Consider the following 24,173-nt stretch of genomic DNA (forward strand, 5'->3'; position numbering starts at 1 on the left):
GCAGTGAGGCGCGGGGCGGTGGGCACAGGCGCACGTGGGGCTCATTCCAGCGAGTAATTCCACGTGAGCTACTCCCGCACCATCCACACAGCCACCCGCTCCCCCCCCACGCGCAGCGCTCGCCGGCTCCCGGGTCCACGTGCGGACATCTCTCGCCCACGGTTCCCACCCCAGTGTAATTTGCTACCAGGTTTGGGCGGCGCCCCACGAGGTACAATGGTGAGCTGTTACAAAAGGTTTCAGGAGTAATGACGGACCATCCACAATGTCACCGCAGCTGGCTTATGGAGAGAGCGCCTCGCCAGGCCCCTTTCAAAGTCACAGCTTTAGCCTGGCCGGTGCTGCTCAGTGGGGAGAGGACCGGCCTACAAACCCAGCGGCTGCAGGTTCAACTCCCAGCCAAGGGCAGGTACCTGGGTGGCAGATGCGACTCCCAGTCCCGGTCGACGCGTGCAGGAGGCAGCCAATGGATGTGTCTCTCACATCCATGTCTCTCTGTCTTTCCCTCCCTTTTCCATTCTCTCTAAAAATCAATGGAAAAATATCCTCAAGTGAGGATTAACAACAACACAAAAATCAGTGTGTCTGGCTGTTTTCTACACACGGGGAGCATCTTCCTCGCTGTTTCCACCTCCCAGCCTGGTGGGACTGGCTGCTCCGCAGGTGATGAGTGTGTAAGCAGGTGAGGAGTGTGTAAGCAGGTGATGAGTGTGTAAGCAGGTGAGGAGTGTGTAAGCAGGTGAGGAGCGTGTAAGCAGGTGATGAGTGTGTAAGCAGGTGATGAGTGTGTAAGCAGGTGATCAGCGTGTAAGCAGGTGAGGAGTGTGTAAGCAGGTGATGAGTGTGTAAGCAGGTGATGAGAGTGTAAGCAGGTGATCAGTAACCGTCTGCAGGACTGAAGGGGAGCACAGGTGGGAGGCCCCGGGGAGCCACGTGGTTTTGAGCGCAGAGTGGGGCCGTCCCTACGATACGATCAGGCCGTAGTTTTGAAACACGACCTTCCGGAATGTGCACGAGGCTGTGAGGGGAAGGGTGGAGGCAGGAAACACGGGTGGGAGGCAATTTAGAAATCCCGGAGGGTTGAGTTAGGGTGGTGCCGAGAGATGTTTAAGGAGAGATGATGGGGGCGGCGCAGTGGGGGCGGGGGCGGGGGCAGGAGGGCGGCTAAAGCATCCCAGGGCCGAGCCCAGGAGCGGAGATGGGCGGGGCCTTTCCTGGAAAGGGGTCCCTCCCAAGGGGAGCCAGTGGGGACCCCGGGGAGGGTGGGATTTGGACATTTCAAGCTCCGAGTGAGAGTGGGGCCGGGGAGAGCTGAGACGTGACCTTGCAGTCCTCAGGGCGGAGACCTGGGCTCCCACAGCCGTGTGCACAGGCTGGCAGAATGCCTGTCTCCAGGGGAAGAGGAAGGAAGGACAGCGGTCAGAGCCCTGGCCAGAATGGCGCGGCCCCCGAGGCCCCTGGTACCAGATGTCTGGTAGGAGCCGAGCAAGAGGACAAGCAGGACTGGGGACTGTCTCTCCCTCCAGGAGCTCCTGTGCTGGCCGGGGGCTGGGAGGGTGGGAATGTGGCCTCTATGGATGAATCAGGTCATGGGGACTCGGGGTTTTGTGCCCAGGACTGGACGTCTGTCTCATTACAAACCACAGCAGCTCAGCCCTCTCCCATCAGCGTGGGGTCTGTGCGTTGATGCTCACGTGATGCCCGTGGGCTTGGTGCTCACCAGCGGGGGGAGGGCCACGAAGCACGAGAGCAAATGAGAGACCAGAATGTGGGGGAGCCATGGACATTCCACAGGGGTGTACTAAGGGGGGCCGGGTGTCCCGGGCGGCACACGATACGGCACACGGTTCACCAGGGTCTGAACGTCCCCTTGGCTTGGAGCCTTTCAGGGGCAAAATAACCTCCGCGGCCGCACTCACTTTTATGCCGTGTGTTCCACATGGCACTTCAGCCTCCGAGAAAGAGCTGTTTCCGCCTAATCCCCCTTCCCACCGGGTCCTGGTGCTTCTCCGCTTTCGCTCCCCTTCAAGCTGCACGTGAAGGACGGCTGCTCCCTTCCCTCCTCCCGTCTCTGCTCCAGGACAGAGTCCTCCAGACCCTGCTCCAGGTGCAGCCCTTCGGGGCCCGTGGGAGGTGCTTTCTCTGCCTTTTCTCTGCAACATCGTCACCGGCTTCTTCTCTGCGACATCGTCACCGGCTTCTTCTCTGCGACATCGTCACTGGCTTCTCTGCGACATCGTCACCGGCTTCTTCTCTGCGACATCATCACCGGCTTCTTCTCTGCGACACCGTCACCGGCTGCTTCTCTGCAACATCGTCACCGGCTTCTTCTCTGCAGCACTGTCACCGGCTGGGCTCTAATGCACGTCCCTGGGACACTCGAGTTTCCTGGCATTCCTAGATCCGAATGGATCTTGGGTCACCTGGTACTTAACACAGTTTCCCACCCCTCTTTGCTTTCTGAAGACCTGCCAGGCTGGGGTACGGGAGCTGCGTCCAACCTCCATGGATTCTTCTGTCGGTGGGCGCGGACTGAACCCAGCTTCTCCTCTGGTCCGACACCCCAAGATCCCAGAGTTGACTACCTCCCTCCGGGACGCTCTAGCCCAGCTGTGGGCAAACTACGGCCCGCGGGCTGGATCTGGCCCATTTGAAATGAATAAAACTATTGAAAAGAAAGACCGTACCCTTTTATGTAATGATGTTTACTTTGAATTTATATTAGTTCACACAAACACTCCATCCATGCTTTTGTTCCGGCCCTCCGGTCCAGTTTAAGAACCCATTGTGGCCCTTGAGTCAAAAAGTTTGCCCACCCCTGCTCTAGCCCCTAGATCTGGGAGGTTTAAATTATCAGGGGCACCATCCACACGGGGTGTCCCCTTCCTCTTTCCACCCCATCGGGTGGTAGACAGCAGACTACTGAGCCTGACTGTGTGTGGTATGTGTATGCCTGTGTGTGTGTTGTGTGCTGTGTGTGTTATATGTGCTGTGTGTTGTGTGTGCGGTGTGCGTAGAGGCTCATTCTCCATGGCCCTGCACAGAACTCCCAGCTGTGCATTCCCTGCTGGCACGGGGAGCAGCCCTGCCTGTGCCCACCTGGCATGCCCTCTCACAGAACCACACGCGGTGCCACGGGCCAGGGCAAAGCGGGACTCTGAGGACGCACGCTGCTCGCCACAAACTCAATAAATCAATCCAATGCGAAAGCCAGGACAGCTGGAAATGTGCCGAACAAACTGGTTTTCCTAGGAGCACATGGGAGCCGGCTGCGGTGAGCCAGGGAGCAGGTGGGCATGTCGGGGGAGGTAACTGTTTCTTGCTTTGTGCCTCCGCCTCATCGCAAAAGCCGCCGTGCCCCCGCCTTACTCCACACGACTGGGTCTGGGACAGGTCGGCTCCTTTCCTCCTTATTTTCATTAAGCGAGCAGCTTAACCGCCACCTGATGTCACGTCCTGTCCTTCCTCACCAGGAGTTGTCACGCACCCGAGTCCCGTGAATGACAGATGGTCACAAATCCCTGGACACCCAGACTCAGCCAGTTCAGTCCCCGCCCACCTTCCGGGCGGGATCAGCGGGGACACAGGCGCCGAGGGAGAAACCGCGAGGCGGGCCCAGCTGCGCTCGGGGCTGGTGGGCGAGGCCTCCCGTCTGGCAGGGGGAGGTGAGCCGCCACCAGGGGGAACAGGGGAGGAAGGACAGCTGGGAGCCGCCGCTGCCTGGCCACTCACCTGAGACCGGAGCAGGTGCTGAGACTGGCCGTGGAGCCGGGGTGTCCTTGCACGTGCCCGTGGTAGTAACAATGACCCTGAAAGGAGGAGAAAGCGGCTGTCACAACATCCAACCCCACGCACCATCTCCGCTTGTCTTACCGACAGCATTGGATTCCCTGTTGCCTGAAACATCCAACGAGGAGCCTTAACATTAAATGCTGAGCCCCTCGTGACCCAGCTGGGACCCAGGGCCAGAGCGTCCGCAGGGTTGGAAAACGGACCCAGGCCCTTCTGCTCTCTAACCCCCGTCAGGAAGCCCTGGGCCGGACAAGTATAAGACCCGGCCCCAGGACAAGCACATGGACCTCTGTGTCACCCTCATGCAAACTGCCTGTCATGAGACGAGGCGCGCTGGGGGATAAGGACACGGTGGACGTAATGCCAGGTCCTCTAAGTCTAGGCAAATGGAAGCAGAGAAGCCGATGGGAGTGGGGGCTGGAGAGAGGGGCCCTCACCGAACTGCCCGGCTGAGAGGGACATGTCAACTTGGAAGGAAGGGGAAACCGAGACGCCTTCTGCGTCTAAGTGCGAAGTCCCCGAGTGACAGGCCCGGGATGCCCCCTCATGAGCAAGGTCACTGCACAGGGAGCCACGGCACAGTGCCTCCTAGTGAGGGGCTTCTGTCCAGGACCTGGGCTGGTCTTCCCGCCGAACAGAGGTCCTGCTGCAGCCCCAGGAGAGGGGGCTGCCTGGCAAGACGTGGGGGCCCCACACACCTCCCTCGCCTCCTCTGGGTGATGGGCGTGTGGTCTGCGGCAAAGGGCTGCGTCGTCGGAGGGACCAAGCAACCCCCTTCCTTCTGTCTCTTGGGTTGCTTGTGCGTCAGCTGCCGGATCTAAGAAACCAGCCCCTGACCTACGGGGACGAAGGCTGACACCTGTTTCCTTGTAAGAGTTTCATAGGTTCAGTTCTTACGTTTAGACCTTGAATCTACTGTGAGTTAATTTTTGGCTTGAAGTGGAGTCCGATTTCATTCTTCTGCATGTCAGTCCCCAGAACCATCTGTTAACAGTCGATTCTTCCCCCGATTTTTCTCGGTGACCCTCTGTGTGCCTGTGTGTGAGAGCATGTGTGAGCACATGTGTATGTGCCTGTAGGTGCGTGTCTGTGTGGGAGCATGTGTGGGAGCATGTGTCTGTGTGTGTCTCTGTGTGTGCCTGTGTCTGTGTGTCTGTGCCTCTGTGTTTGCACGTGCCAGTTGCTGACCTGCATTTCAGCATGACTGGCCCAGCCATGTCCCTCGTCTGGGACCTCAGGGGGCGGTGCCCTCACAGGAAGAGTGCGCGTGTAGCCCGCCTCGCTGTGACAGGGTGCGCCCTGCTCAGCCCGGCTGCACAGGATGGTCCGGAGGTAGAAGCGCCACACCCGGGCCCGGCTGCTGAGCTCCGGCGCTAGCGAGAGCCACGTCTGCTGAAAGGAGGGTAGAGGGCCGACCTCGGGGCCGGCCCCGTGCGGCCCTGTCCTCGCCGCTGCCGTGCTCTCGGGCGGTCTCCGTGCCCGGCCCCTGGAGGTGCTCGGTGAACACATGGGCAGCAGGCGAATGCGCTAAGGAGACTGTCTGGGGGTGACTGCAGCCTTTCCCGGAACTGCCTTCGGGATGTAAGCAGCATAAACGACTGCATGGTCTCCCGCAGGCCGTGTTTAAAGGGACAACACAAACCCGGATCGCCCCTCGGACGTGGCCAGCGGAGGATGAAGTCCACACGGCGCATCGTGCCGGGCGACGGGGAGATGACAGGCGGGCGATCGATCCCCAAATGAGAACCAGCCACCGCTCTGCTCGGCAGCCAGCTCGCACGGATGGTGGAGAGATAGAAAAAAGACTGCCGCCCCCAAGGGCTTTTCATTTGATCCATAATTTACATGTGGGAAGATCCACTGGGCGCTGACTTGCGGGGTAAGGCGATGAGTCAGCACATTTCTTTCTGTTTTCAGCGGATTCAGTAAAAACAAAACTCCCAGAGCTGCCTGGTGTCCTCGTGGTGGAAGACGGCCCGAGGCCCAGACTCCGGCCGGCGTCCGCTGGAGGGGCCGCGACCCAGGGCGGGTTCCCCCCTCGCCTCGCCGGAACCCTGGCGGCTCAGAGGGCACCGAGGCCGGGAGAGGCCGGCTGAGCCGCAAGGAGAGCAGCATCGTGTAGTGAGAGGACCGTGTGCTGCTTGCTTCCAGGCGGGGGTGCCTGTCCGCCCCCCACGGCCCCAGGCTCCAACGCGTCCCCCACTGAATCCAGAGTCCAGGTCGGAGGAGGCTTCATGACCTCCAAACGGGGGGGCGTCTGGGATATTCTGACAGGGGCCAACGCACACCTGGGCGGAAGCGAGGCTCCAGAAAACCCCAAGTTCCCCCCCACCCCCTACCCCCCCATTGCCTGCCCCGCCGCAGGACCCACCCGGGCAGGCGGCTGCAGGTCGTCGGGAGTCTCAGTCACCAAGGGAGTCAGGAGGGCGGCCTCGGGGCCTTGCCAAGGCAGGTCTCCCCCATCAGCAGGAAGGCTCAGGGCGGTCCAGCTGCCCCTCCAGCCCCTCCCTGCAAAGCCCCTGCCCAGGGGACCGAGGGAGTGAGCAGAGGGAAGGCGAGGCCGTTTGCCGCACGGTCACCTCGTGGCAAAAGGAGAGAAAGGAGAAGGTGACCTCCTCCCCCATGCGCGCGACACCACAGGAAGCAGAAGACACGCCGTCGCCACCCCTCGGAGACAATGCGTGGCGTCCGGGCCCTGCGTCCGGGCCGGCCTCCGAGATGCTGCGTGCGTGGCTCTCGGCCCTCCCACGAGACCTGCGGCGGCGGGCGCCGTCCCTCTGGTCCCTTAGTCCCCCATGAGAAAAGGACAGCAATGCCCCAGGAAGGGCGGTGTGCCGGGGAGGTGGCAATCACAAAACTGAACGCGCCCTGGAAGCGGATCTCATGTTGCCCGTGTCCGTGTGAGACCGGCCGCCCCGCCGTGCCCACCGGAGGACTCCAGCCTCACCCCTTACAGGAGGCCCCACACGAATGTTCCTGCCTCTGTCGGCCAGGAGCTCGCCAATCTTCCTTCCATGCTTGAAAACCATTTTCTTTAAATGTATTCTTATTGGTTTCAGAGAGCAAGGGAGAGGGAGAGAGACAGAGAAACATCCATGATGAGAGAATCATTGCTTGGCTGCCTCCTCCCTCTCCTCCTATTGGGGATCAAGCCCGCAACCTGGGCGTGTGACTTCAAACCGTGACCTCCTGGGTCAAAAGTCAGTGCTCAACCCCCGAGCCACGCGGGCCGGGCTGGAGTGGGCTGGTCTTTAGTCTTCACTCTTGGGATTCTTGTTTTTCTTCAGTTCAGGGACTTGCTCACCTGGGCTAGGGGTACCCTCTCGCCTTGGCTAGGGCCACGCCCTCTCACCTGGGCTAGGGCCATGCCCTCTCGCCTTAGCTAGGGCCATACCCTCTCACCTGGGCTAGGACTACCCTCTCACCTGGGCTAGGGCCACACCCTCTCACCTGGGCTAGGGGCACCCTCTCGCCTTGGCTAGAAGGGATTTGCCCCAATGAGCACCCACAGTGCCTGGAAGGTGGTGTTGAAGTCGGGCTACAATGAAGCCACATTTCCCAGGCCTGTCCCGGCTCATCGGGCCAAGACCAGGTTTTGCTGGAGGCACTAGGGTGCTTCCATGAGTGACACCCAGCTCCTCTCGGGCCTCAGGAAGGCGATGGGCTGTGAGCTTCTCAGGTAACAGCTGCCACGTTTTAGCACAGACTCGGGAGCGCAGCATCTTGGGGGCCGCACGCGCCGGACTTACCGTGTGGTTCCGAGTGAGGGACACCTCCGTGCCGTCCTGCAGGTAATGGGTTTCCGTGAAACCGTTGGCAATGAGGCCTCTGTGGGGAGACAGGACATGCTGAGTGCAGAGTCTGCTGAAGGTGCCTGTGCATGTGTAGGCCGCAGACTGCCAGGGTCTGCCCCCCACCCCCCTTTTCTTACAGGGGACCCCGTCTTCCTGAGGCCCCCAGAGGACCTTCCCATGTGCGGCTGTCTGGGGAGAGGCAGGAGAGGCAGGCAGGAGAGGCAGACTGTCAAAAAGTTACCCCCAGATTGCTCTCCTTAGACCCATCTTGCAATGCTTCTGCTCTACGTTCTCCCGTGTATAATTTAGTTCCACAGCTTGGAGGAGATGGATCTCATCCATAGGACGCTTTTCCCCAGCGCCGGAGATGGGAGGAACACCTGCTCCCCTCCCCTCTGGGGGCACTTTCTCCCCCCGCCACCCCCCACCCCCCCGCCCCGGCCCCGGTCATGGACCGAGTTAACATCTCTCCGTTTCTCCCACGATCGTTTTAAGCCTTCCCCCTCCACCTTAGTCCTGCTGAGCTGCCTGCTCCCACCTCAGGTTGAGCCAAGGGCAGACGCTGCGCCCCGAAGCCCAGCACCCAGGCCAACGTACTGCACCTGCTTAGTGAATGGGGGACGACAAACACAGGCCCAGCATCACAGAAAAGCAACCCGGCCGGACCGCAGGCGCTCAGACTAACCGGATCCATTGAAAAGAGAGAAACTCGCTGCAAGGCTGCCGTCGCGCTGGCGGAGGGGGTGGGGCGCAGGCAGTCATGCTCCCCGCGTCGTTACTCCAGAACTTTCCGATGCTGTTGGCGCCTCGAGACCAAGCCCGACAGCGAGGCTTCCATCTCAGAGCCACTTACATGAGGGCGACGGGCGGGGAAGCCCGAGGTCGGCGCCAATTACTTACAATATGGAAAGCTCACTTGTCAGGCGTCAATTTTTCCTGTTATTTCCTTGAAGACCATGTGTCCGGTCTGAGGGCCGGATACTCTGTGCGGCTTATTCACGCAAAGGCCCGGGAGACCGCCCGTGTTTGTCAGTTACACCAGCAGGCACCCTTGGCAATGGAGTCACACTCCGGTGCTGCCCAGCCGCCCCCCCCACCGCCCCCCGCCAGCAAACCTGTTTGTATTCACAGGACCAAGCCCGTGTCCTGCTGAAGATTGCTCCCCCACAAGCCATTATCCCACAAACGACCACGTCACCCTATACAGACGCGGGCAGTGGTTTTCTCCTGCGGGAACTTGGAAAGTCAGCTGAGGTATGTTCGTAGGAGGAATACATTGCCTGGAGCAGCCACAGACACAGCAGGCAATGCAGACCCGTAATGAAAACGCACCAGGCGCGGTGCCGAGGCCCCGAGGCAAATGCTCTGTATTAACACGCTCCATCCCCCGCCAGAGCCAGCCAGATGTGGACAAGGCGAAAGGAAACTCGGTGCGGCCCCAGGCCGATGCGTCCCACCCGAGCGATCTCACCCTGGCTTCCCGTGAGAGCGCAGGCCCTGACCACAGCTCCGCACGCCGACACCACGGGCTCTCCGCACTGTTACGGAGAGAGCGGACGGGGCGACTCTGCAGAGACAGCACGTGGAGGGATGAGGCAAGAGGAGGAGATGAACAACCAGGGAGAGAACGGAGACTGGGGATTGTCTACACCTCAGCCTGCTGGACCCCTGTCAGGCCTCGATCTTTGCACGGATTCGTGCTGCCCGTTCTCCTCCTGGGAACGTCATGCTGGTAACGAACTCACACTCCAGGCTCGTGATCTGGGGAGTGGGAGCCAGGCACCGCCACGGCCACCGTTCCTGCCCTGTCCCTTCCCCAGCCTTGTCCCTGCCTCCAACTCCCGCGGCTGCTGGCTCAGGGTGTCAGTCAGGCCCTGCGACACCTACTTTGAAGTGCATTTTCTTCTTCTTTTTTTAAGTCCTCACCTGAGGATATTTTTCCATTGATTTTTAGAAAGAGTGGAAGGGAATGGGAGAGACAGAGAGAGAAACATGGATGTGAGAGAGACACATCGATTGGTTGCCTCCTACACGAGCCCTGACCAGGGTTGGGGATCGAGTCTACAACCCAGGTACGTGCCCTTGACCGGAATCGAACCCGAAACCCTTCAGTGAGAGGGCCAATGCTCTATCCACTGAGCACACCGCCAGGGCATCAGGTGCATTTTCTTAGTTTACTTGGCACAGACCCTGTGGTTGTCACCTGCATGACAAGGGAGAGGCAGCTACGCAGAGAGGTTGAGTGACTTGTCCAAAGCCACACAGCTGAGCCGGTGGAGACTGAACGAGGCTCCATTTGGCTCCAAAGTCGGCCTCACCCTGGCCACTGTCAGCACAGCCTGCCGGGAGGACATGTGAGCGCAGGGTCCGGAGCGTCCGGAGACAGGCAGCAGCCAGTCCTCTGCCCCTTTTCCTGGAATTACTTTTTCTCAGTGCAAAATGGGGTGCACGCTGCTTCCCTGCACACTCGATTCGATTTAGCTGCCAAGTTCAAACTATCTCTGACGATAACGTCCGCATGTTGGGACCCGAACTGTGCAGGACTGTACATCTATAAGTGCAACGGAACAGTTCACCCTCGTTGTCTCTTGTTATTCTCCGTTTTCTAACGTTCTCGAAATGATCAAAACAACGATCTCCCCCTGGAATTAAAAAACAACAACATGTTCCCGTTCCCCAGCTCTTTCTCATTTAGTTTCACAAACTATAATAAATAAAACTGTTGATACAGCATTTTGGAGACTGTAGGGGACAACTGTGTTTCCTGCAAAATAATTTCTTAATATACTGCTTCCATTTTAAGTCACGAAGACAGAGTTTTGGCTCGAATCGCATGGCACTTGCACGGGAGCGTGCTGTTCCTCTCGCCGATGACCCCGCCCGTTCAGGAAGCGCACCGATGACAGCCGCAGACGCCGCTGCAGCTGCTGGAGGGCTGCCTGGTCAATTGCGTTTTCCAACCAGAACACAGAAACAAGTGGGAAGTGAGGGGCTCTACGCAGGCCTGATGCTTTGGGCTACTGTCTCCCTTTTTTAATGATCGTCTGTCTCCTCAGCCCCGAGGCGAGGGCCTGGAACCCAGCAGGTGTTCACTGGAAGTTTTTGAAGGAGCGTAGCGATCAGGAATGGAAAGATACATCCAAGGCGCGTGCAGGCCATATAGGGTGACTGATGTCACACGTGGCAAAACAGGACTCTGGGCCATGCGAACACATCTACAAGCATCACACCCTCAACATTGTAAAACTGGCTACAAACCACGCCGGGCGGAGGGGGGGGGAATGGGTTGGTTTGTATGACTGAAGCTCTAATCCGTTCCCCTTGGGAAATCTTCCGACGCATCCGCTGTCCCCCTCACGGGAGTGCATTCTAGCAAAGCTGCCGGCCTCGGACAAGGACAAGCTCACAGCCCCAGGCGAAGGGCTAGCGCTTCCCCCTCCGCGTGGCTTCGCTGCTAAGTGCTCGAGCCGCCCGGGCGCCCGGGGGAGACGGTGCCCGCTCCACGCACCCGGCCCAGAACGTCCCTTCCCTTCTCGGGACAAGCTGTGGCCAGAAAAAGGCAAACATTATCCAATCTTTCTGGCTTCCAGCCTCGGATCTGTTTCTCAGATGACAACACTGTGGTTTCTTTCTTTTTTTTTTAAAGAGAATACTTCCTAGAGAGAACCCGGCGACCGGGACTCAGATGGGACCTACGGTTTCATGTTCACACGGCAATCCCGCACGCGAGGCTGGAACCGGGTGACGTCATGGCCCACTAACCTCGGGCTCTGAGCACGGGCTCCAGAAAGGCGCTCTCATTAGGAGCTGAAACCGCCCTGTGTCTGCGGGGAAAGGGCAGGCTGTGTCGGGGGGAGGAAGGTACAACGTAATGATTTAAAATGTAATTTACCGTCTCCGCCTCAGCAATCTCTCCTAATAGCTCCAGGGAAAAGCACTCTCAGCGCCTGCACGCTTATTGGATTAGTCAGCGCTTCTCAGGAGGTCAGGAAGCTATGACGTGTCCTGCCCCTTAGGAGACTGGGGACGGGGATGAAACGGGAAGATGGAGACAATGTCAAGTTCACGCTCTTTTCTGCTCCCGGAGGGTGGACACGGCCCAAATGAAACAACCACATTTCACCTCCCCGGGGGTCACAGCCCTGCTTGGCCCGGGACTCGTGACTATGGGCCAGTCCCGGGGAATTACCATTCATCTGACTGGGGGTGACGATGGCACTGCAGTCTCATAAGACAATGTTCATATTTTAGAAATGCATGCTGATGTGTGTGTGTGACATGATGAATGGCTCTGAGGGGGCCGCCTCAATAAAAATATATTAAAAAAATAAAAAAGAAACAGCCACACAGACCAGCACGTCGCTTCCCAGGGACCCACAGCCAAAGCAAAGGGGCGGCGTACAGGGGAGGTGGTGTCTCCACACAGCGAGGACATCACTGACGCCGAACACCGCGCCGGGCACGGGGGCCACCGCAGCTCGCCCTGGCCTGGCCCGCCTGCGCGTGGGGCCGCGCTACGAATTCTTCTCCTTATTTCATCGTAACAATAACAATTACTCAGAAAAATAAAAACCAAAACAAGCAACCCACTGGAACAGCAAGAGGAGATTCCTCCGGGCTTTTATTTTAAACACATGTTTCTAAAGAGGCCGAGCGCGGTGCCAGGAGCTCAGCGTCGGGTCTGCGTGCCTTTGGCTGTGTCCGCGCTTTGCCTGGGAGACGCCTGTGAGTGCCCTGGATTCCTGCTCTCTCATCAAAAACCACTGAGGGCCCAGTGGTTGAGCCTCGACCTAGGAACCGGGAGGTCGTGGTTCGATTCCTGGTCAGGGCACAGGCCCGGGTTGCGGGCTCCATCCCCAGTGGGGGGTGTGCAGGAGGCAGCACATCCATGATTCTCTCTCATCATTGATGCTTCTCTCTCTCTCCCTCCCTTCCTCTCTGAGATCAATAAAAACATATTTAAAAAACAAACAGAAACAACAACTGCTGAGGAACAGCACAAGGAGTTACGAGGCATAACCAGCTAATCCCCCGCTCAGAGTGTGACGCTGACACCGTGACCTTGGACTTGGGGTGTCGGGCGGGGGTCACGCCTGCCCGTTGGGTTGTGTGGAGGAGAAATGCGCAGAATTTGGAAAACCAGCCGGGCTTCTGGCCGCCCTGCAGGTGGGGGCACAGGGAGAGGGAAGGCCCCCCATCCCGTTCTGCGTTTATGGGGTCACGGCGCCCCGCGAGGGAGCCGCGGTCGCTTCTGCTCCAAGGTGGGTGAGTTGTTCTGGTGCCTTCCTTTGGCCAACGGGAGCTGGAAGCTCTCCCCGGAGCAGGATGGTGGGGAGCCGCACGCCCGGGTGTGAGCTCAGCGTAAAGACATGCCTGTCCTCGCCCTCACCCCTGCACCACGGAGCGCTTCTCCCGGGGAGTCCGCTCGCCCGGGGCCTCGGGCCCAGGGTCAGGGGACCGGGCGGCTCATGAAATAAAACAGACCCCGCGCTGCGTTAGCTCAGTGAGGTCATCGGCACACAGAACAACTGCAGAGCCGGCCCGAGCAAAGCCAAGAATATTCCCGGGACTCCGGCTGCAAGAGCCGCATGAATTAATGTGCATCCAAGGCCTGCGCAGGCCCCTCCCGCCCCGAGGCAAAGGCTCACGACTCCAGGGAGAAGGGCAAAGGGCGCTGTGCCCACAGCGCGATTCAGAGCCCTGGCTGTGTTCTCCCTCGCGTGGAGCTGATACACACCGCGCTCCGGGGGCTCGTGCACATCTGACAGGATGTGGCGTGAACCCTCACTTTAAATGCAGACCCCAGCTGAAGTGTGAGAGGCACAGAGGGGAGAGGGGGCACCCGAAGCCAGAATGGCAGGCGATGCCGTTTTGAGAATCCGAATCGCGGGTCTAGGCCCCATTTTAGCTTGTGTCCAGATCGAGTCAATCGCCGCATTCAGCACATTCCGGATTATTTGTGTCAGAGTGAAACAATTCTATTGTTCCAACTGTCTGAAGAGCAGGACTGTAACTAAACTACGATCATCTCCTTTTAGCCGAAAAGGAATGACCTTACAGGAAATGAATTGGCAGAAAAACTTAATTCAGAAAGGCCCTTAAGAACAGTGCTGCCTCCTGAAGTCCGGAGATGAACGTGCGTAAACAGAAGGCGATGCCTCGGGGCGCAGTCAATGGTCTGAGGACCCCAAGCCCCAGAGGGAAGCAAGCAGACACCTGGCGTCCTGGCTCCTCGTCTTTCAGAAAAGGGCCCCCGTCACTTCAGGAAGCGACGTCCCTTCGGTGCAGGGCTGTATGAAGATGTCGCTGTATCACATTTTTAAGGAGGAGTAAGCCAATGCAGAGGGAGATAGGAGGGGGTGGGTAGCCTGGTCAAATGCACCTGCTATTCATTTATGGCTCCCTTCGCCCCAGCTGCATTGTGGGAAAGGTTTAGGAGGGCCTTTATGAAAGGAGGGTCTGGGTTGTCAAGAAATACTTGCAAAAATGCAGAATTACTTTACCGAGGAGGAAAGCAGAGGACAGCACAGGGTTGCCAATGCAAAAGAAGTAAAGGGTCAGTAGGTAGGAGATTAGGTGCCAGCGAGATGGGGAACTGATGACTATTATTACAGAACTAGAGGTCTGGTGCGTGAAATTCGTGCACAGGTAGGGTCCCTAGGCCTGGCTGGCGATCAGAGCTAATCAGCGCCTTCTGGCTGCCGGCCGGGGCCTCCCTTCCCCAGCTGCCAGCTGCTGGCTGAGGCCTTCCTTCATCCTGCACCACCCCCTGGTGGTCAGCATTCATCATAGCAACCAATCCGGTCTCCCGGTCAAACTCCCTTGGGGACAATTTGCATGTTAGGCTTTTATATATATAGCTAGATGATAGTGGCCACCGCCATCGAGCATCCGCTGTGTATCCTGGAGAGTGTGAAGCACACTTTCACTCGACACTTCCAAAGACTCACAAGGTCCCACGACTCTGCCCATTTTACAGAAGAGACAACTAAGGCCACACAGCTAGAGACTGGCAGATGCAGGACTGTGGCCTACATTAGTCTGACTCCAGACCCTGGTTCAAGGTGTTCTGCTGAAGATTAGAGACTCTGATAGGAATAGCCCCCCCCCCCCGCCCCGCCCAGTGGCATCCCTCCCCCCGATTTAAAAGACAAAAGTAAATAGCACTTTGGTTTAAGAATGTGGGGAGGGAGCCTGGGGAGAAGTTAGATACCAATCTGCAAATAAACAAAAATGAATAAATGAACACAATGCAATGAATGAAGAGAATAAAATAACAAGATCCCGAACGCACAGCCTGGCTGTCCGCACCGAGGGTGGGCATTTGGCCACTGACAACGCCCCTTTCCTCACCCGGCCTTTGGCCAATGAGGGCGGAAGGCTTTGCACTTGGCCGGAGCGACTTGGAAACAAGCAACACACCACTCAGATCTCTGGCCTCTTCATTCAGCTTTTTTTATTTTTTATTTTTTTTTAAATATATTTTATTGATTTTTTACAGAGAGGAAGGGAGAGGGATAGAGAGTTAGAAACATCGATGAGAGAGAAACATCCATCAGCTGCTTCCTGCACATCCCCCACTTGGGATGTGGCCGCAACCAAGGTACATGCCCTTGACCGGAATCAAACCTGGGACCCTTGAGTCCGCAGGCCAATGCTCTATCCACTGAGCCCAACTGGTTCGGGCTTAATTCAGCTTTATTACATAAGAATCGCTAGGTGCCCTTCATAGAAGTTTAGCCTCTAATTTAATTTTGGAAATCCTTTTTGCGAACAATGACTGAGCGTCTGTGCCTTGTTTATGGCGATCACTGACATGAAAAAACGGCTGTGTCAGTATCGCAGCACCCACCTTAGACCAAGCCCAACAGCACGGCGTTTCAGAGAGCTTTCCTGTGACAACGGCACCTGGTCTCCAGTGCAGAGAATAACCGTAACCTCAAACAATGAAAACAAAGACCGAACACAGGCACCGCGTCAGAGGAGTGCGGCTTACAGTCGCACGGTACTGGGGTCCGTTCATGTTTCCATGGAATTGAGGGAGTTTTATACATTAAATTCAAATCAATCCACCGTGCTAGAACTAGAGCAACGCTCTCTGTATCTGCCTTTGGCTTATCCAAGTCCTCGCTGGAGGACACCGATATTGTTATTTTTGATAAAAATCTTCAAGGGATTTCTGTAAACAGCAGCCGAAAACTTACACAAGTCTGAGTCTCTTTCATGCAGAAGAGCAGTATCTGAAAAAGCAACACAGTTCCGTGCGTGCCTATAAAAGTTGTTTACTTCTGACCCTCCTTTTTGTGATACCCAAAGCTCCAGAACAACAAAAGCACAGGCTGGGACAGAAAAGCAAAACCCGAAGAGATCAAAAGATGCCATCGGGACATTTTGAAAGGATGCTCCTGCGAGCGCCTTGCAAGGAAGCAGAAATGTGCCCCTTGCGTGAGGTTTGGGGCTGGCGGCGCCCACTCAGGCAGCCCCTAACCAGCGTGACTGTGATTTAACTCACGAATCTGAGTGGGTGTGCGGGGACCTCTCACTGTCCCTGACCAAAGCTGTGTCTGTTCAAGAGGCAGCAGTCCCAAGAGGGAAGTTTACATTAGGAAAAGAGAAAGGCCTCAAATAAACGACTAACTTTACACCTTAAGGAAACGGGGACTGGGGAGAATAAACTAAGCCCAAAGTTAACAGCAGGGAGGGAATAAGAAACGTTAGGGGGGAAATAAATGAACTAAAGACCAGAGGAGCAACAGCAAAGGTCAGCAAAACTAGGATCTGGTTTTTGAAAAGGTAATCAAAATCGACAAACTTTTAGTTACACTAAAAAAAAAAAAATTAGCCTTAGCTGGTTTGGCTCAGTGGATAGAGAATCAGCCTGTGGACTCAAGGGTCCAGGGTTTGATTCCGGTCAAGGGCACATGCCCTGGTTGCAGGCTCGATCCCCAGTGGGGGGCGTGCAGGAGGCAGCCGATCCATGATTCTCTCTCATCATTGATGTTTCTATCTCTCTCTCTCTCCCTCTCCCTTCCTCTCTGAAATTAATAAAAATATATTTAAGAAAAAAAATTAAAAGACTCAAACATATTAAATCAGAAATGAAAGAAGAGACATGACAACGGGTATGACAGCTATCCACAGGATTCGCAGAGACTCCTGTGAATAATTACACGCCAACACATTGAATAACCTATAAAAATGGACCAGTTCCCATAAGCACACACCCTCCCGAGACTGAGTCAGGAAGAAACACACACTCTGCACAAACCAGCGACCAGGAAGGAGACCAACTTGGTCATGAGAAACCTCCCAACACGAAGGCCTGGGGCCGGAGGGCGTCACCGGTGAAACCTACCAAACATTTAAAGAGAAATGAATGCCAATCCTTCCCAAAGTCTTCCCAAACACCGGAGAGGAGGAAGTACGTCCAAACTCATTTGAAGAAGCCAGCATCACCCCGATACCAAGGCCAAATGCCAGGTGAGGATGTGACCCAGGAAAACTAGAGAACCCCGCTATCGTCCCCGGTGCCTGGGGCCATCTGTACGTCTCCTTTGGAGAGAGATCTATCCAGATTCCCTGCCCCTGTCTTATCTGGGCTGCTGCTTTTCTGGGTGCTGCGTTGTCAGAGCTGTTTATTTTTGGGACATTAACCCTCTGTTGGGTGTATAGTTTGAAATCTCTGCCCCGCCCAGGAGACTGCCTTTGTGTTCCGACGAGGGGCTCCTCTGACGTGCAGAAGCTGTGCGGTTTGATGAGGTTCCACTTGTTTATTTTTGCTTTTGTGTCTCTTGGCTTTGAAGCCAGAGCCATGGGAACATCAGTAAGACGTGACTGGCTATGTTTTCTAGGGCTTTTACGGTTCCAGGTCCTGCCATTGGTGGCCACGTGGATGGACCTGCAGGGCACAGAGCTGAGTGAAACGAGTCAAAGGAGGGAGGCAAGTACCATGTAATTTCACGCAGATGTGGAACCCGAAAAAGAAACAAGTGAACAAACGAAACAAAAACGAACGCAATGGCACGGAGAGCAGATGGTGGTCACCAGAAGGGACGGGACGGGGGACGGGCAAGAGGAAGGGGTGCCCAGCACCATCGGGGGCGCTCACTGCAGGGTGTCCACATGTCGAAGACAATGCCGTGCACCCGGAATGTACACAATAAAGAGTTCTGTAACTGCGCGCCGTGACCAATATGAAAACGAATGAACCTACCAACAGGCAGAGCCCCCCAATCCAGCCCGAGAGAAGCGGAAGCAGTTGAGAACTGTTGGGACGCTGTGGGAGGAAGCGGGTCGGACCCTCTGAACGCTGCAAAACGTCACGAAGTCACACATACGCTTTCTGCCTTTGACTGCGTCCAGTCTTCCGCATTCATCGATGTCATAAATACTGAGTGGCTGTCAATGCCAGGCTGGGTGCTGGGGACGCCACGGTGACTTCGATGGGCTATTCTGGAACCTAAGCACAGAGGCGTTCGGCCGTGCACCTGGACGTGCGCGAGAATCCACCGTGAGTCCCGTGACTATCGCTCAACACTGGGCATCGCGATTCGCTTCCTAAATCCACGTTTATGAAGAGAGAGTGTAACACGGGAACCCGCTGACATTCTTCCCTGACGCACCTGCGGTCCTTACCTCGCGCTTGCGTTCCCCAAAAGGAGTATAACATTTCTATTTGATATCGGAAGGCACGGGCCGCGGCATCCGGATTTAGTCCTACCAAATCCACACCAAGACCGGAACCTTGCCCCCCCCCCCAAAGGGATATACTTCCGCCCCCGCCAGGACCCCCTCTCTGCCTCCCCCAGTGCCCGCTAAACCAAGACAGCGTCCGCACCGAACCCCCAGGTAGACGCACTCTCCACTGTTGTGGTGCCACTACGTTCATTTTGTTATGGCCCGGCTGGCGCGGCTCGGGGGTTGAATGTCAACCTATGAACCCAGAGGTCAGGGTTCGATTCCCGGTCGGGGCACAGGCCCGGGTTGGGGGCTTGATCCCCAGTGGGGGGCGTGCAGGAGGCAGCGGATCCATGATTCTCTCTCATCTCTGATGTTTCTCTCTCTCTCTCCCTCTCCCTTCCTCTCTGAAAACAGTAAGAAATATATATTAAAAATTTTGCTTTTTTACATCAGCAGCTTTTCGGTGACACCAACAAACCAACCGGCCCAGGTGCTGTTGCTTTTCCTCGCTAATGAGGGGGGACCCTCCCCAGCCGGCCCACAGGCCTCGCGTGTCATAGAAAAGTGGCCTCCAGGTTTTAACACGGCCCCACGCGCACGAGTCCTGCTCGGGTTTCGTGCCTAAACAGCGTTGTTACACTCGACTCCCAAATATGGTTTACTGAGGCGTCAGCATTCCAGGTTTTATGAAGAAATGACAAATGCCGTATCGAGTTTCAGAAACTGGCAGGGCCGTCCCCGCCCTGGAATGCAGGGTTCAGCCGCGGGACCCGACGCTGCCGCGCGGTGCTGTCAGGAGCGCAGTGTCTGGGCGCCTTCAGAACGCGGCGACCTGTCTGTGGGCCTCACTCGCGACGGCCGCCCCGAGTATCTGCTGACAGCTCTGCGGCACGGAACACAGCAGCCCGCAGCAGCTGAGCAGAACGTACGGACGGTCCCGGGAAGATCCGAGTTCAAGTCCCGAGCAGCCACCCCCTTCCCTGTGCGCATGGACAGCAGATGATCAAGACACCACCACCTGCTCTCCCTCCAGGGCCAGGAGAGGCTCAAAACACGAAATGCCAGCGCCCAGCACCGCCCCCCCCACCCCCCCACGCGCAGCAGCTGGCATGGGTGTAGGACAAAAGCCAGCGCCGCCGCCGACTCTCACCTAACGTTCAGGTGCTGCTTTACATTTACGGACCCTGCGCCCTGGGACCTGCCGCACAGGGAAACCTCACGCTCCTCTGGTGCGGCCCCACGGAGGCGGGGAGGGCCGCCTGTGCCGAGCCTCCGGGAGATGTTTATTGTTCTCCTGCCGTCTCTTTTCCCAGCACTCCCCGACCGGGAAGGAAAGGAAATAAAAAACAAATGTGATGCTGCAAATGGAACATCAAGGGCCTCCCTTGCTGCTGGGGATGTTTCAGAAAATGGTTTTGACCTTCTTTCCAGCTCCTGCTCGAAGCCGAGGAAACCAAAACACAGGCGTTGGGGGCTCGGCGAATGGTCGGGTGCTGTCTGTATACAGTGGGCGCCGGTGTGGAGCCCGGCCAGGCCAGAGCCGGGTCAGGTGCCAGGGCTGGAAATTCACCAGAGGCCATGCCCATCCTGCCCTTGAGGGAGCTGGCAAAGCAAGGCCGCCCTCAGGACTTCAAGGTGACTTCAAGGAGACCGCCCACAGGAGGCGGGGTTGCATGGTGGGCACAGACAAGGGCATCAGGTGGGAATGAGCCAGACGCGGCACTGCCAGCGCCAGGGGATTAAGCTCCTCTGAGCTGCCCCGTGATGCTCGCCTGGGTGCAGAGGAATGAGCCCACATGCTCTGCTGGGTCCTGGCTGCTGCGCCCCTCAGCTGTCCTTCCTGCTAAGGATAGGCAGCCTGGTAGGCGGGAGGGGGCATCCCGGTAGGCGGGAGGGGGCATCCCGGTAGGCGGGAGGGGGCAGCCTGGTAGGCAGGATGAGCACATGTGGACCAGCATCCCGCACGGGCTCAGCCTGCTCGGCTCGGGGCGGTTACGGAACGTCTAAAAGGTCCCGCTGAGCAGGGAGGCCCTGGCACTCCCTAGAACAGGCCAGCAAGTGAGCGACGTAGGAAACAGAGAACAAGGCCCGCCGCGTACGGGGGAGCTCCCCGCCGGTCCAGGGCCCACCCTGGCAGGGATGTGCCATCTGGCTCCCGAGGGCAGGGCCAGCAGGCTGCCCGAGGCCTGCTCTTGGTAATGCAGCCGTTCACAGGTCGCCCGCCCGCGTCAGCTCTCGGGCTGTGAAGGCGGAGGGAGTCCCGACAGAGACCCGGGCCCCGAGGTGGTCAGCGTCCCGGCCTGTGCAGTCGCCGACCTCGGCCCAGGGTTGCTGTACGACCTGCTGCTGACGGGACCAGGGAGGGCAGGTCGGTGTTCACTGCAGAGGCGGGTGCGTCGCAAGGATTGCTGTCGGGAGCAGAGGTGAACCCTGGTTAGGGCTTGTTTCATCGCCCTGAAGCCGCAGCCAGGTGTGTTTTTTAAAATGGATTTTCAGAGACAGAGAAAGGGAGGGAGGGAAGGAGGGAGGGAGAGAGAGAGAGCGCGAAAGAGATCTGTTGTTTCACTCATTCATGCATTCATTAGTGGTTTCCTGTATGTGCCCCGATCGGGGATCCCACCTGTAACTTTAGGGTATCAGGACAACACGATGTCCGTCTGGCATCTGCGGACACACGTCAGAGATTTCACTCCAACCCGCCGCGGCTGAGAAGTCAGCTGTCCAGGGAGAGTGTAAGGACGCATCTAGGGGCCCAACAGGAAGGAGCAGGGCCGGGGCCTGCGCTCCGTCCCACACCCGTGCCCGAGGAGCCGCGAGGGGCAGGCTCCGGGCGCCTGGCTCTGGCAGTGAAACATTTGCCATCTGGTCTGCGGAGGCGACAATGTGCAGCCCGGGCAGGCGCAGCCCCTTTGCCGGATGCTCACCGGCGCCCCTGCTCCCGCCCCCGGGCGGTGTGGGTGCAGGCACCCCGGCCTCGAGTCAGGGCCAGCGCCTGGCAGCCGTCCTTGCAAAGCAAACAAACAGCCCGTTAGAAACACACCCCCTTCTCCGCTCAAGGTCCGTCTGGGCTTCACCCTGACAATCTGCTCTTTCAATTCTATTTCTTTAAGCCCCACCCAGTTCCGTGCGCATTTATGCACAGACGGTTCCTGCCGATCTCAGGCGGAACTCCCTGCTGTAGCGGGGACAGAGGAGGGCGTTTCTGGGGGGAGAGATGACTCTGCCCAGCCTGTTGGCAGCACGTCCCCTGTATCACCACTCTCGGGATCAGGGTCCAGGGGCCGGGCTGGAGGGGGAGGTCGGGGGTCCCCGAGCACTCCTGCAGGGGCACCAGGCCCTCGGTGCTGATTTTGCACCTTCCTGCTGCCGGGAGAGGGGTCTCATTTATTTATTTTTATTGATTTCAGAGAGGAAGGAAGAGGGGGAGAGAGGGGGAGAGAGACATCAATGATGAGAGAGAATCATGGATCAGTTGCCTCCTGCACGCCCCCTACTGGAGATTGAGCTACAACCCGGGCATGTGCCCTGACCAGGAATCGAACCGTGACCTCCTGGTTCATAGGCGGACACTCAACCACTGAGCCACACCGGGCGGGTGGGAAAGGGGTGGTCGAGCCCCTGGTCTCCCTTGTAAAAGTGCCTGCCTTCCAGGCTGAGGACCCCAGTGTGCTCAGACCGACCACATGCAGGTGTGGTTTGGGGCGGTTCAGGACGATTCAGGGAAAAGTAAGAAAAAAGGACTTCAAGGCATGAGATGATGGGGGTGAGGGGGCGTGAGGAGCCCAGCGACACAGGGAAAGGCCACCTACAAACGCCTGCTGCTGAGATTGGCAGGACAGGCCTTGCCCCGAAGCAGACCTCATCGGGGTCCCCAGCAACCAGCTCCGCCCGCGCACCGGGGGCGAGGGCAGCAGCCACGCTCCTGAGTGGCTGTCCCTGACTTAGCCATGCAGCCGGGACTCGAGAATCACCAGGGGCTGCCAGCGACCCCTGGACGCAGAGCAGTGAGGGCCCCTGCTGGAGCCGCTCAGGGAGGGCCGCCTGCAGACCAGGGCCCTGATGGGAGACGCCTGCCCCCGGACTGTGAGAGCATCCACTTCTGCTATTTTACTAGTACGCCATGCAGCCCGAGATGAACAACCTGGGCTGCCGGCGAAGGCCTGGGTGTAATGGCCAGATATGACGGTGGTGGTGACAACGGACAGAGCCGAGGAACCGTCCTCAGAGCAAATCGACAGGCCTCGGGGGCTGACGGCTGAGTGGGCCAAGCGAGCAGGGACCAGAACGATCAGAGAGCCAAGAGCTTCCATCGATGAGGCCACGGAAGACCGAGAGAGGCCTGGGTGGAGGCCTGCGGGCGTGGAGGTCCGGGCCTACGTGAGCAGCACCTGGGACGCCCGGAGGCGAATGAGACGAAGCCCAAGGGGCATGAGCATGGAGCCCAGGCCTGCCCAGGCCGTGCGGGTCCCCTCTGGGAACGGGCCGCGGCCGTGACACTTGGCAATGTCCCGGGGGGCGGCTGCCCCTGTGGCTGGAGATCGCCCCCAAGTGCAGAGATTTCGCTCCAAAGCGCAGTCACCCCCCTGGGACTGCTGCTACCTGCGGAGGATGCTTGCTTCCTCTCGAGACCTTTCGGAAAACAAACAGGCTCGCCGTAATCGCTGCCTAATTTGTTTTCCGTTAATTGACTCCAGATCTCGGCCTTGCGGACGGTTGCCGCCTGGCCCTCCCCCACGTCCGCGGGCTGTACTTTTGCATGAAGTTCATGACTATCCCATGACATGGCCGAGCCCGACAGCCTCCCTTTCCCACTGTGCGCGCCCCACCCTGCGATCCGAGGCGCGGACAGCCCAGCGCGCACCGTCTCCCTCTCGCAACCAGAAGGCGAGGCCCCTCCGGTTGGGATAATTGCTATCCTGGGGAGGAGGTATTTTTAAAAACTTTCCCCCAAAATTATAGACGTAAGACGGCAATGAAAGTAAAATTGCAGTTGAGCTCCAAAGCAGAACCTTCGGCTAAAAATACCAGCTCCTGGCGAGGCCGCCGGGCGGGCGGAGGCGGGGAGCCGGGGCCCCGGGACGCGTCCTCACCGCTGAGCGCTGGGCCGCAGGGCTCCTGGCTTCCCGCTGACCGCCCGGGACTCTGTGCGATGCTGCTCTGGCCTTGTCCCGAGGGTCAAACTGAGCCTCAGTCCTCCAACCACAGCAGGGAAACACGTCTCCAGTCGACATCTCCCCCTTACTTCACAGGCTGCCGATGGTAGAACCCTGGGGAATTATGGGTAAACTTCTTTTCATTAAAATGTTCATGTTGACACTATTGCAGACGTCCCCCAGTGCCCACCTTCACCCACCCTCCTCCCCCTCCCTTGGCCTCCGCAGATCCATGTGATCTCACTAATACGTGCAAACTTTGGCACTGGCTCCTGTAACATTTTTCTACAGTAAATCTCAACCGCCAAACGTCTTGGATAAAAGGCCCTTACACTGTGGCATCTGTTTTTTTTTTAAATCGATTTTGGGGGGGGGGGGAGAGAGAGAGAGAGAGAGAGAGAGAGAGATTTGTGTTCCACTCATTACGCATTCATTGGCCGCTTCTCGTATGTGCCTTGACTAGGGATCAAACCTGCAACCTCGACATATTGGGACGACACTCCAATCAACTGAGCTCCCGGGCAGGGCCTGGACTGTGACACCCGTAACTGGACCTGTTCCGTGGAAGCCCCGTGTCCTTAGAGACATGGCGGGCTTGGTGCCAGACCTCCGCCACGAAGCCGGCGCTGCCATGAAGCGAGTCAGTATCTTCCTGTTAGTGGAGGCTTCTGCCTTCGATTTGTGAAGAACAACACCTATGACGCACAATGAGATGCGTGCCTGGCTCCATGTTTCCTCAGGGAAGGAGCCGGCA

The 24,173-nt window shown here is 57.8% G+C and overlaps 1 protein-coding gene across 1 annotated transcript in view; it reads right to left on the reverse strand.

Annotated features, from left to right (window-relative positions):
• ADAM12 (ADAM metallopeptidase domain 12) overlaps window positions 1-24,173 on the reverse strand; it is a 134,421-nt gene that overhangs the window by 58,540 nt on the left and 51,708 nt on the right. The window contains exons 6-7 of the mRNA XM_036337359.1: window positions 7,542-7,620; window positions 3,733-3,809 (exon numbers count right to left, since the gene is read on the reverse strand). Coding sequence (XP_036193252.1) covers window positions 3,733-3,809; window positions 7,542-7,620 — 156 coding nt within the window. The remainder of the gene's footprint in view (window positions 1-3,732; window positions 3,810-7,541; window positions 7,621-24,173) is intronic.

Source organism: Myotis myotis, unplaced genomic scaffold, assembly GCF_014108235.1.
Source record: "Myotis myotis isolate mMyoMyo1 unplaced genomic scaffold, mMyoMyo1.p scaffold_m19_p_15, whole genome shotgun sequence".
In the NCBI taxonomy this organism is placed as follows: Eukaryota; Metazoa; Chordata; class Mammalia; order Chiroptera; family Vespertilionidae; genus Myotis; species Myotis myotis.